At 38.8% G+C, this 13,499-nt stretch overlaps 1 protein-coding gene across 3 annotated transcripts; it reads left to right on the top strand.

Annotated features, from left to right (window-relative positions):
* Positions 1–733: 733 nt before the first annotated feature.
* On the top strand, positions 734–12,694 carry slc25a42 (solute carrier family 25 member 42). 3 transcript variants are annotated; one of them, XM_061732119.1, is made up of 9 exons: positions 734–1,097; positions 2,340–2,392; positions 4,833–4,990; positions 6,737–6,848; positions 7,035–7,060; positions 7,588–7,754; positions 7,870–7,986; positions 8,200–8,351; positions 8,436–12,694. In XM_061732119.1, exons 3-9 carry the CDS (start codon positions 4,904–4,906, stop codon positions 8,756–8,758), a joined length of 984 nt encoding a protein of 327 aa, XP_061588103.1. In that variant the 5' UTR covers positions 734–1,097; positions 2,340–2,392; positions 4,833–4,903; the 3' UTR covers positions 8,759–12,694. The 3 variants fall into 3 exon arrangements, with proteins under 3 accessions (XP_061588103.1, XP_061588101.1, XP_061588102.1); XM_061732117.1 differs by having other exon boundaries at positions 736–1,097; positions 4,833–5,002; XM_061732118.1 differs by lacking the exon at positions 2,340–2,392 and having other exon boundaries at positions 736–1,097; positions 4,833–5,002.
* The last annotated feature ends 805 nt before the right edge of the window (positions 12,695–13,499 follow it).

The following is a 13,499-nucleotide window of genomic DNA, read 5'->3' on the forward strand; positions in this document are numbered from 1 at the left end:
AACACACCTACAGTACAATAATACAAAACAAAATATTGGGTAGTAATAGATAATAAAGTAGCAAGGACATTAGAGGCACAGATTGTAGCCTGTGTGTTGCCTGTGTGTTGCACAGATTGTAGCCTGACATGTGAACAGGGCTAGGTATGGCAGTCCAAGACATTCTGAGATGGGGGAGTGAGGCCCCATAGAGCTGGGACAGGCGGGCGCTGGATGCGCAGAAATCCCAGAATACTGATAAGGTTTCAGCCACCGCCCGTGAGATAACAGTCCTGTCCATACGGATCAAGGCAACGACTGTGCTCTTTGACAGAAGATATCATTTGTTTTACTTAATATTGCTAGGGTTTTAGACATTTTAGATTTTACACTATTTATATGTGATTTCCAGCTAAGTTTACCATCAATTATTACTTTGAGTATTTGCACATTTTAAGCATTAGTTCTGTGTGTAGATTGACTATTATTACGATGAAGTAAGTCTACAAAACAAAACAAAACACACACACACACACACACACACACACACACACACACACACACACACACACACACACACACACACACACACACACACACACACACACACACACACACACACATTCCCTCTCAACCAAGCCAAAAATACTCTTAAAAAGTGTTTTCAGTGAATTTAACTGACCCTGCTCACGCCCCTCCAGCCAACCTATCCAAGCCGGCCTTCCTTCACGCGGACTACATTTCCCATGATGCCCCGGTGCTCGTCCTTGCCAGCCGAGCCTCGCCGTGGTCAGCTAACGTGAACTGTCACGGCTGACAGAAGTACAACAGCGGGGGAGATGGCTGTCAAGTGAAGTCACCGTCGGGCTGCTGGCGCTGAAACTCACCAGGAAAATAGTGCCTTTTACACAACAACACATTCTCTGTCACCACTCAACTTTATGGTCAACATCTCCACAACAAGGCTGCAGAGGAGAGTAAAACCTGACGGCTAAGCTAACGGCTAACTTGGGGTTATTTAACACGCTTGAGCTAAACTTCAAAATAACCCGCCGACGATCAGCATTACAGCCACGCAGGATATCAAAGTTTAACAAATCTGAGTGCTGCTGTGTAAGGTAAGACATGTTGAGATAGCTGTCTGTTGTTTTGTTAGTGTACAAGTTTGGACATGACAGGTCATGGACGGATAAACATGTTAATGTCTTGTTGAACTGAACTATTGTTGAATCTGAGTTTCCTTGTCTGTGTTAACTCACACACTGGCCATAGATACCAATGTAACACTAACATATGGCGTTAAATACGGCTTTTGCCCAACAGTGACACAAAACAGTCAAGCCACATTAGGTAATCCAGGTTAAATGTTATAAAACGTCATTTAATCTCCAGGAAAAGAAGGATGAATTGTTTGAATAATTTGATTGTGGATTTTGTCTATATGTAGGTTGTAATCCTTGTGATGTTAGAAGTGGTGCTTTGACAGAGAGTACTCGGAAGTACTAAACTAGTACTTTTTCCATACCTGTCAAGTTTTTCATTTAAAAATAAGGGACATTTTCCGCTGCTGTCCCACCAGCCCAACCAGGTCCAGTATCTTACATTTTAAAACAGGTTTACAACAAATCTAACATCTGTCAACCACTTACAAACTACAATTATGTGCTCATAGCCTGATAAGCCGACCTTTGTTGACACTGAAATGCTGTGGACATTGCTGTGTATTTAATTCCTATAATGGAGCCTAAATGAAAACACAAAGGTGAATTAAAGCACACTTATTTATTTGAAATATTTTCAGTTCATATACACATTGATTGTCTTCAAGTGAAACATTTACATTTTCTTTTAAGTTGTCATTTTCACTCATGTGGCTCTCTGGTATTCACTGACTGATGACACAAACGCATGTTTCTGTATCTCCTCTTTAGGAAAGTAAATTTGGTTTCCCATTTTTAGATATTTACACGAAATCTAAGCTTTTTTGCCTGAAATCTCTTTCTTTACATCAATCCATCTTTGATTTATTTTTCCGAGTTTACTCCCATTGTCACCACTAGCCTCGCGAGGTGACAATTCAGTTTGCTGTTTAAAAATTATTATATTATAAAACTGGAAATTTACGGGAGGACAGCAGGAAAGAGGGGTCAAATATGGTATTTTCCCGGTCAAAACGGGAGACTTGGTATGACTTTTTCATGTATTTATGAAGTTTTATCTTAAGTATTTAACTGATATCTTACTAGTCAACATTATCTAGCTCAGCTGAATGGACAGGATGGTTTCATAACGAGGCTGCCATGTACTGAAAACTACCATTCAACGTTACTGATGCATGTATATCTCTGTATGTGTTTCAGAGGAGTTGGACTGATTCACAGAGGAGGCTTTCGGGCAGACAAAGCAAGCATAGGTACCATTTAGGAACAAGAAACTGTAAGATGATATGCATGCTTGGAAGGCTGGAGGGATTGTGAGGGAGGATGGTGGATGCGAATTCAAAGGGGCCAGGGCAGAGGTCTCAGTGCGCATTTCTGCATCTGGCTTGAAGCCCAGTTGTGCCCATGCCAGGTTTGGTAGCGCCCAACAACCAAGCCTTGTCTCATTGCTCTCCGACTTAAAAAAAAAAGAAAAGAAATAATTGTGGTACCTTTGGTCTGCTGGCAGTTGCAAAACTTCAACAAAGAAGTTTTATAAGTTATTATCGAATAAAGTTTAGTATTTACTAAGTATGAATGAAGATGGATTTAGTTCATTTGTAAAACTAAAGGTCATGTTGTACTTCATTGGAAAATAATATTAAATGGGTATTTTATGAATTGGTAATAACTGATGAATTTTAGTGACTGATAAGTAGAAATAACAACTGCTTCCAGTGTTTGTTGCTTTTTCCTTATTTTGGCATCATTGTTATTGTTCAGACAGCGCTTGAATAATGTGTTGGGTGAATTGTACGTCTGCTGTAGTTTAAACCGTTGACTTGACGCAATTTTTAAAGTAAAACAATGTGTCAAATGAAAATATGAAGGCATAGAACTCACTTCAGCCAGCTGCTTCTTCCACCTTCATCGGGCATTTGAGCTCATTGAAGTCTGGTTTCCCAAACTTGTTCCTCGGGACATGCTGCCCTGCATATTTTAGATGTTTCCTCACTCAAACACACCAGATTGGATCAACACCAGCTTGTCATCAAGGTCTATAGAAGTCTGTCAGTGGCCCACAAATGTGTGCCAGGTGTGTTAGAGCAGAGACACATCTCCAACACGCAGGGCAGTGTGCCTTGAGGTACAGGGTTGGGGAAACACTGGTCGAGGCCACAAGACAGTGTTTTTGTTCATGTTCACCACCCTAATATCATCATTATAGCTCACGCATTCAGGGCACTGGTTCCAATGATGCATATGCTACCACCTCAGCATCACGCGGTAGTCACACACACATCTGCTTGTAAGCACTAGTTGAACACTTGGCAGCTGAAGAGGCAAATGTATGTATGTATGTATGTATGTATGGATGGATGGATGGATAGATGGATAGATGGATAGATGGATATAGATGTGTGTGTGTGTGTGTGTGTGTAAAACTACTTTGAAATTTAAATTAATTTGTACTTAAAGAACAATCTTATTTTATAGTGGCAACAACCAACTTCAGGGCAGAAATATTACTTAATACTCAATTTTTCAACTTAACAAATGGCAATCTTAAGTAATCTAAATAATATTTAAAGCCGTTTACAAATGGTACTTATGGCAAATAATAACACAGAATGTTTGTCATCATGTCCATTCCCATTTCTTCACATTATTGGATCCATACAAAATACTTAAGAAAGTAATTGTTATGTCAACATTCAATTCAGCTGTAGATGTTTGTGTCCAGACATGTATATGTGATTCAAACCTGAGTAATTATGAATACTGCTTGGTTGTGACACCGGCTGTAAAATAAACCAGTGTTGGGGTTGAAGGTTGCATAAATTGGTGATTTGTTCATTGCAATGGTTAACTAATTTTAAAAACATGGAAATTGCTTTATTTCCAAAATAAGTGTAATCTTCCAGAACAATGCTTTATCTGTAAAGTTCATCTCATACAGGTCTGTGCTTGAGTAGATAAGCATGGTTGTTGTGGCAGTGGGAAGTCATGGTAACTGTAATCTGGCATACAAGCAAGTGAGATGCCTGAATAGCACTTGTGTTACAAGAACAGGCACCTTTCACCTACAAGTCCACATCACCGTCCTTCAACAGATTCTTTTTTGGCATAACATATTGTAGCTGTCCTTCGCTCAGTGTCTTTATATAGCCTCCTTAGGTGCGGTGGTTGGTCACAGTTACTCGCTTATTCTCTAAGTAACTTCTTAATAGAAGTATGTGTTGTCATAGTTTCCTCTTTAAAAAATCCAGCCCCTTACTTTATTTAAATGATGGCATGTCTCTGTGTTTGCCTGGAGGGGATACAAAGATGGTCCTAAACTAGAACAGGTCTGTTTCCCCATATTTACAAGCTGTGGTTTACTAATCTGCTTTGGTATAATGAAGAATAGCTTCACCTTTGATAATGACACTTGATCCTGAAATGATTCCTCAGAGTAATGACAATAAGCATAGCCAGGTGTACAACATAGTGGCGGTTTTAACCATTTATAGGGCAGTCAACCCAGTACTTAAAATTTTAAAAGGGTTTTTGGATAAGATTAATGGAGCTTCTTTAATTTGTAACCAATCTTTTGTAATGATACTATTATGTTGGTTAACTAAAGTTACCAAATATGGTTTCTTGCCTGTAAAGGGTTGAACTAGCCTAAAACTGCCCCCCCCAACCTTTTTTTCTTTTCTTTGACTTCTACAGCTCTCCGTTCCTGGTGGTACTATCATTCCCCCCAGTGGGTTGAATTCATGAGCTTGTTCAGTGTATAGTCCATGGGGATGGGGAGTGGCGTTCACGAACAACGGGCATCACTGACACAGGGAGAAGTGCTGCCGCTGGCTTCCTCCGGTCAGACAGAAGTGAGTTATGAGGTAAGACTTTCCCAGACTTGAGAGACCTGACTTTTTAAAATGTCAGTTAGAAAAAATGTGATCAACATTATAAATGCATGCAAAAAACACAAAAAACACAAATAATGAGATGTTCATTCCAGTTCAGGGTGATTATAGGCACAAGTCCCTCATAAACTTAAACACCGTCAAACCAAACAAATATGATTTAACTATCAAGCTTTCCATTTCCAGTTTTTAAAAATGCATCAGAAATAAACAATTCGCTCAAACAGAGATGGTTTTATAACTGATGGCGTAAAAAGTAAGGAAAAGTAAGGAGTGTAACCGAGAAAGATGATTTGACTCTTGCTTAGAGATCATGATTTCTTGATTCTGAGATTTTGGATTTTGATTTTAAATGCTTTTGACATTCAGTGGACGCCATGTATGTTACCGGCTGTTATAAACTCTTTTCTTGAAGGATGCACACAAATTCACTGTGTGCAATGTATGCAAAATGATTTATAGTTGATAAAGTATTGTGCTTTCTTATGCACACAAAAATATATGATCGTTTGAAGATCCAGAACTGTTATTTGCTCTTATAGTTGGTCCAGAGCCACGAAAATATTAGTTTTTCACCTTGGCATCTTAGATTTTTTTTTTGTTCCCTCGTACACTAAAACTACACATTATATGTAGATTATAATAATAATAGAGATACAGTATGTTGTTATCTGTTATTGTATAGCAGTTAGCTATAGGTTATGGGCTAAATTTCAATTACTTTCAATTACTACACATCCCTTATTCTTAAGTTTCTATTTTCAAGTCGGCATAATGCATGGTGTATTTAAATCTATGCTGGATTTATCTTACAATATGTCAGAAGCCATTACACTTTGTGGACATGAACAATATAAACTGTCTTTAGCTATTTATGTTTATTTATGTTTTTATGTAGTTTTATTTTTAAGATTTATAACAATAAACTCATTACCAAATGCATCGAGATATAACACAAATTCTGGGTCATTATCGGGTCAGAGGGGATGGATGTCATTCCTGCATATCCTGACTATAGTTCAACAATGCACAGGTTGCATAGTGTAACCATTCTCTGACTTTAGCTACAGTAGCTCTTGAGGGTCAGCAGATATGGAGTGCGTTCAGTAAGCAATGTCAAACAGTTTATAAATAAGAGCTAGCATATCCAATCACTTCACTACTGAATAGTTGGACATGCTACAGACACAACTGTATTCTTCTACTAGATCCATGACTGACTGCAGACTTCTCTGAGCGTTAGTGACACAAACCAACCACAAATACAAACCAAGATTTGTATGCTGGGTCATTTTCCTCTTGATTCAAAAATCTATTTCTCAAACAGTAATCCAAACAAAACAAATTTGTAATATAATGAAAGTATCAAACACATTTTTAATGTGTCTTATTTTGACCGAATGAATTGAATAAACAACTTCAAATGGCATTGAAGTTATATGTAACTGTGTATGTTTGCTCTGCGGCTACTTTTCTACTATATGTGAAACTGATGTCTGTTGTGCTTAGTGGCTCCATGGTCATTTATGTTAATTTAATATCTGCTCCTCTGTGTACAAATTTCCATTTATGCTCAATCAACTGTACCTTTAATGTTAAACATCACGCCAAATACTATTTTGTTCAGTGAAGTTACATTTGCAAAACCATAGCATTCACTCAGTTACTGTTGGTGACCCTAAATGTACTCCCTCCTTTGCTGTGCAGGGCTTGAAGCGTACTCGATCCGTCCTCAACTCGCTTTTCTCAGGAGCTTTAGCTGGAGCTGTGGCCAAGACTGCTGTTGCTCCACTGGATAGAACGAAAATCATCTTCCAAGGCAAGAAAGATGCTCTACTGACCTAAATGCTCTACTGAGCTTAATGCTTTTTCTGACATTAAGCTGAATGAATGACGTGAAAATATACTGTATATCTATATGTTTCAAAAGAGAATATCAGGACTCAAAGAATGCTACACAGATGTTACTTATATATTTTTATATTTGTTTGTTGTTTTTTTTTAGTGTCTTCGGCAAGATTCTCTGCAAAGGTATGTTTGAGAAAAAGCACTAAATATTTCTTATCTGCTTCTTACTCAGTTTCCTTCATATCCACAGCAGTAAACATTAGCCAAGTGTTTTGTTCATTTATTAATAGAAAAGCTGGACATTCGTAGATGTTTGTTTTCAGCATGACCTGCGCAAAATAGAGGGCAAATTTATTCTGGGACAAGGGTCATATTTTCATTAAAATATTTTGGAAGCGTTTTCAAGCTGCAGGGATCTTCTGTCCCTGCTGTTGACTAATATTAGGCTCCCATCCCAGTAAGACAACTGCACATGGAGGTGGCTTAAAGAGCTACAGTGGACATTTTAGCAGAAGCAGCTGACTCCAGAATGTAGTTTTGAAAAAGAAAGTGAAAGAATCACAGAGCAAGACACCAAACAAAAGTTAATCTTTGACCAGCAAAATGCTGAATAACTGCAAATGTTCCTTTTTTGCTGCAGAGCAAAAAAGTAACAAAGAAGTTACATTTTTAAGATGAACAAGAGCATGCGTATTGTTTTTGCTCAACAGGAAGCTTACAAGTTGATCTACCACACCTACCTGAAGAATGGCTTCCTCAGTCTGTGGAGGGGCAACTCTGCCACCATGGTGCGAGTCATCCCATATGCTGCTATCCAATTCTGTGCACATGAGCAGTACAAGAGGCTGCTGGGAGGCTACTATGGCTTTCAGGGAAAGTAAGTGTTGTCTTTGTTATGTCCTGGGGCTGTTCATGAAGTTTCCTGATTTGTTTATTCAAGGTTAAAAAGAAATAGTGAAATGCTTACATATTTGTTTTCCTCCTGGTTTCAGAGTCCTACCTCCAGTCCCAAGATTACTGGCTGGGTCTATGGCTGGTACTACAGCAACCATCCTGACCTATCCTCTGGACATGGTACGAGCTAGGATGGCTGTAACGCCAAAGGAAATGTAAGGCTATTTTTAGTGGCTAATGAATATTCATCAGTGGAAATCAGATGTTATTAGAGCCCGCATTTAAAACAACATGAAAACGCCTCATCCCTGCTATACCGTTGATATTTCAGCTGAAATATTGACACGTCTGGCTTATCACAGGCCATGACACTTCTAAAGTATAATTACCTCTTTGATGTTTGTTTTTGTTTTTGTTTCCCTGTTTAGGTACAGCAACATTCTGCATGTTTTTGTACGAATCTCTCGTGAGGAGGGCCTGAAAACGCTGTATCGAGGATTCACTCCAACCATACTTGGTGTTGTGCCCTATGCTGGTCTTAGCTTCTTTACTTACGAAACACTGAAGAAGCTGCATGCAGGTACTCCCTATGTAAATGTCTTCTTTCATTACATTCCCCCTTGGTGTTTATGTGAAATACCTCACATCATCCTCTCCCGTGCAGAGCAAAGCGGCCGCCCACAGCCCTACTCCTATGAACGTCTGGCTTTTGGTGCCTGCGCCGGTCTCATTGGCCAGTCGGCGTCTTACCCCCTGGATGTGGTCAGACGGCGCATGCAGACCGCAGGTGTCACGGGTCACACGTACCGAACCATCCTGGGCACCATGAAAGAGATCGTGTCTGAGGAGGGGGTTATCCGTGGACTCTACAAAGGTCTTAGTATGAACTGGGTGAAAGGACCGATCGCGGTGGGCATCAGCTTCACCACATTTGACCTTACACAGATTCTCCTGAGGAAACTCCATCAAATGGGCTACACACGGTAATCGTAATACAGGGAGGGACAGAAAAGCAGGACGAGGGGCATGAGATCCTCATAATCACCCAGAAGTGAAATGAAGACAGGGAATTGAGAGACCCAAGAATGTTAATTGCTGAATAGAAGCAAACACACAGTGACTCAGGATGTGCAGGTGATGGCAAGTTGCTGTTGCACAAAGGAAAACTGGGAGCGGTCATTTTGTGTGTGTGCACATAAATTGTAATGCCCCAGTCTTGGTGAACCAGACATCTGAGTGCACTTTCAAGAGGTTTAGAGGTACACACACCTACCGCATGTGTGCGCTTACAACAAACACTTTTTCACTGCCAAAGGTTCTGATCTGAGCTCACTGCAGATTATTCGATTTTAGTCATGTTTAACGCTGGGACAATGTTTCCCTACACAGATGTTTAAAGTGGTAACAAGAACATATGGTTTGGTTTTCTTTGAGTTGATTATATAAACTTTCTGAGTCTGGTGTTTTCGAGTGGGGCCCCTGAAGACTGAACTTCTAACTTTATTTGTATTTTCGCTGCTGCAGTGACAGCAGAAAGACGTGCTATTGATATATGCCAGTGCCAACACGTCTGAAGTATAAAGAGTGCCCATATTGTTTTATGTTTGATTTCAATGTGAATACATTATTGGCTTTTAAACAACTGTAAATTGTGGCTGGCAGTCTTTGAATAAATATATTTAACTTCAGTGATATCTCCTACTGACATGAAGTCTTGAACACATCAAGCCTAATGGATAATTCCCCAAATATCTGAGATTTTGCACTCGCCTCAAATATAGTAGATGTGATGTTTAAGCATTACAACATCCCTCAGAGTATACTACCTTTGGGTAGTCACATTTATGCTGACACCATGTGTTGCTTTAGAGATATTTTTATTTTGTGTGGGGTTTAGATTGCAACATATTGATGCATTTTTAACACGGTCATCTGTATGAGGATGGTGTTTGACACGCGCTGAGTATACTCAATATGAGGTGCTGTCTGTATGACAGCTGCCTGATGGGTTTCTTCACTGTCTGTTTTATAGAAATGACAAAGCACTAGTTCAGACTGTGACAGGTCCCGAGATAACTTAAAAGTCCTACTTTAGGGAGGATCTCTACACTATAGAGCTGTAGCAGTAATTGCTAATTGAATAACGTGACTGGAAATATGCAACTTGTAAAGGAGACTTACTTCAATTTCACTAATTTTAATACGTTTAAGTGTTAACAGTATTGTACTTTACCTCAGCAAATAATCAAATAGTTGTCTAATTATTGTTAAATTGGTTTGTTGTGTGGAGTAGAGGATAACAAAGGGACTTTATTTTAAAGCCAAATAGCTAAGTTTAGGTGTGACAGCCTATTGATTCAGGCTCCCAGTCTCTGACAAGTGTCAATGGTTTCAATGCTTAGAAAGTGCGCACTTGGTGAGCAGCTGAATGCATAGCCAAGTGGGGCAGAGGGCAAGATAGGCATACTCGACCAGAAAAACAGTTGCCATGTTCAGGACTGTTTATTTACACATGATGATCTCTTTACTAAGGCAGAACAAGTGATTATTTATCAGTTTCCCATAACAGCCACCAGGAGAGATAGTTTTGTCTTTACTTTGATAGTTTTAAGTGGGAAAAAAGCACTTTTTGTTTGTAGAGTTTGTAAATGGGCTGTGTTTTCCGTTTTAAATTAATCTGATTAACAACTTTTTTTGTCAATTAACTAATTGATAATACAGTGGGTGTTTTACTACCAGTTCTAGAAAATTTACAATGATTGTGCATAAAACATACCTGCATTTCAGCAGCAGTACTTCACTCCAACTACTATAAATGTGTGTACTTCCCCACTAGTTTTCAGATGTCAAAGCTTATTAATTCAATATTTGAAAAAGCAAGACTGCTTGAACACGTTTAGCATTCACTAGTGGCCCAATACACTGATGCTCAATATCAATTCAGTCCGTGCTTCACATCACTACAGCTCTATTTGTTAAAGTTGCTGCTTTCCCCTCATCCGGTGTTTCCCAATTCAGGTTGTCAGGGCTCACTACCCTGCATGTTTTGGATTTTCTTTTTCTTTCTCTCTGCTCGAAAACACCTGGTTGACATTGATGAGTTGTTAACTGACTTGTACAAACCTTGATGGCAGGCTGAAGGATTGAGTCTAGTGTATTGGAACAAGGGTTCCAGCGTACAGAGGGGTGGACATGAGGAGCAGGATTTGGAAATGCTGCCCTAACATGTCTGGTCATCCTCTCGTTCACCTCTCCATCTGCTTGCGGATATTGTGATTCTCCTCACACAGCACAAGTGTAGAGATCTGGTGATCTATCCTTTATTCTCATGTTCAGTGGAGCAGAGAGGCTTAGAAGCAGATGAGTCTCTGTAGGTGATTACGTTAGTCCATACAATGTAGTCTCTTGTCCTTTGTCTGTACACAGAATATCTTCATGGTTCAAACTACCTGGAAACTGAAAGCTGAGTGATGGGTAGTTACTGACGCCTAAGTGCCTAGCGAGGAATAGTAATGTTTTTACTATGACGGAGCTAATTCTGGGGACCTTTTTAAAGGTTGCTTCCACTTTCCAGCCTTTTCTCACTTTGAAGTTTTGAGTAAATAGGAGGCAACACGTTTTTGAAAGTGGTCATAAGTTTGGTGATTATTTGATCTCAGTGATTGAATGTATTAACTTCAAGTCCAGTTTTGTATGTTTTTGTAAAAATGAAACTGCCTTTTCAGAATATTGTTGTTTCTGCAGACACATTTATTAAGGGTCCCAGGTCATCTAAAAAGCTCCGGATTTATCTTAAAGGAACATGGATAATTTTTCAAAACATGTTTTTTTTTTAACTTTGTTCTCATTGGAAGGACAATGAAAAAATAACACAGATTGTAGCATAATTTCAAATCAGATAAGTTGTATAAATGAAGCACTCAGTAAGAGTGAGATGCTGTTAGACCCCAAGACAATCATTAAATGCCAAAAAACAGTGTATGTTGAGTTTTTGTTAGGGAATTAAAAAATTTCAAGGCATAACAGCCGCATAACTTAAAAATGAAATAACACAATGATCAAGCACTCGTGATTAACTCGGGTACAGCTGTTGTCAATCAACTTGGTTCCAAAATATGCTTTGGTTAGAATAGAAAAGCCACATATGTTGAGTTGGCGTCAGCTTCATAGTTGTTTTGGGGGGGGTTCTTAAACAAATGTCAGGTATAAAACCTTAATGTGCAATGAGACGGTACGAGTCTTTCGAAATTCCAGCAACTTCATCAAATCGTTCCAGTTAGGTGGCATGAACCCAGTAAAACTGCATGATAAGCAACATTTCTACCTGTTATTGTCTGCAATTAGCACTCATTTAGGCAGCTTTTTACCAACCTGTGGTAAGAATAGACGGGCACACGTGCTGAGCCGGCGTTTGCTTCATAACCATAACTAAAGTTTTTTTTGCTTTCCCATCTTCCTGTTCCCCCACTACTACTCCGCACCAGCGCGATAGTCGCCCCCTAGTAGTGCCTGGATGTGCAATAGCGCTAAAGTAACCGATACATTTTGTAATGAATCAGTAATTGGTGAAAGGGGAAACTAATATATTATGATCAAAAATAGATAAGGGGGTTTGATTTATCACTCTGCCTATCTTCAACCCTCTACTTTGTGCTTTTGTCTCGTGAGATCAAATGTTATTGTGCATCTTTCGTGACAAGTGCTGCAACACAAATGCAGAAATGCATTTGTGATCTTGTATGAGTTGTGTTTCAGTGCAGCGACTATTCAGACGGTGTTTTGTAAATCCTTGTGATTTGTGCCAACTGAATGTAACATATCTACTAAAATCACCGCACCATGTCCAAGCTCTAGTGATTATGGTGTATCTGTGGAAATATTTGCAAATATCAAATTCTTAAATAAAACTGGATGTTGTTAACAGTTTCATTTGCCTTCTTTTTAAAACATGTACTGTATTTAGTCTCTGGTGTGTGTTGCCTGTATAGATATGTTTTCACTGAGATGAATCACCTCTGCTTAAATTAATTTTCAGCACTGTCATCTCTTCTGTAGGTCTTTGACAATGATGAGTATGCAGAACTTGAAACCAAGTCTAAAACGAGGTCCATCTATATGAGGAAATATGAATTCACTCATGCACAATCACTGACCATCACCTACTTTACTTGTGTAAAATGCACCAGTGCACACCAGTTATAAAAATGAACTCTGGCTTTTTCAGAGGCCAAGGAAAAAATGTCTGTCCCAAATGTACCACAATATTTAAAGCAGAATTGTTTTTAACCCTACAATGCCTGACATATACCAAATACCAAAACAGTGGGGGTGTTTTTATAGGATTTATAAGTTTGTAGTGAATGCAAACAGGAAAAAACAGACAAAGGACTTCTGTGTTTCTTCATTCAAATTGTATTTTTCAGTTTTAGCATGAAGTTGTTAGAGCATTTTGAGAATTAAATAACAAAAACGTGATGTTCTTGTAGTTTTTAACAGGTGCTGTCAGTAAAATACCTGCTAAGTGTGTGTACAAATATAAATCCAGTGAATAAATATCATTTTTCTCCAATGGTTTTGTATTATTTATGTTCAGTTTTTATTCTAAATGCACATGGTTACAAAATACCCAAAGCTCTTCTGATGTTGACACAGTCCTTGCATGTAGTTCAAGGACCAGAAATGTTGATCTGTTTTGTGTCAAACATTTATGAATTGCTTTGATTAAATT

This window comes from Cololabis saira, chromosome 10 (assembly GCF_033807715.1).
Source record: "Cololabis saira isolate AMF1-May2022 chromosome 10, fColSai1.1, whole genome shotgun sequence".
NCBI lineage: Eukaryota > Metazoa > Chordata > Actinopteri > Beloniformes > Belonidae > Cololabis > Cololabis saira.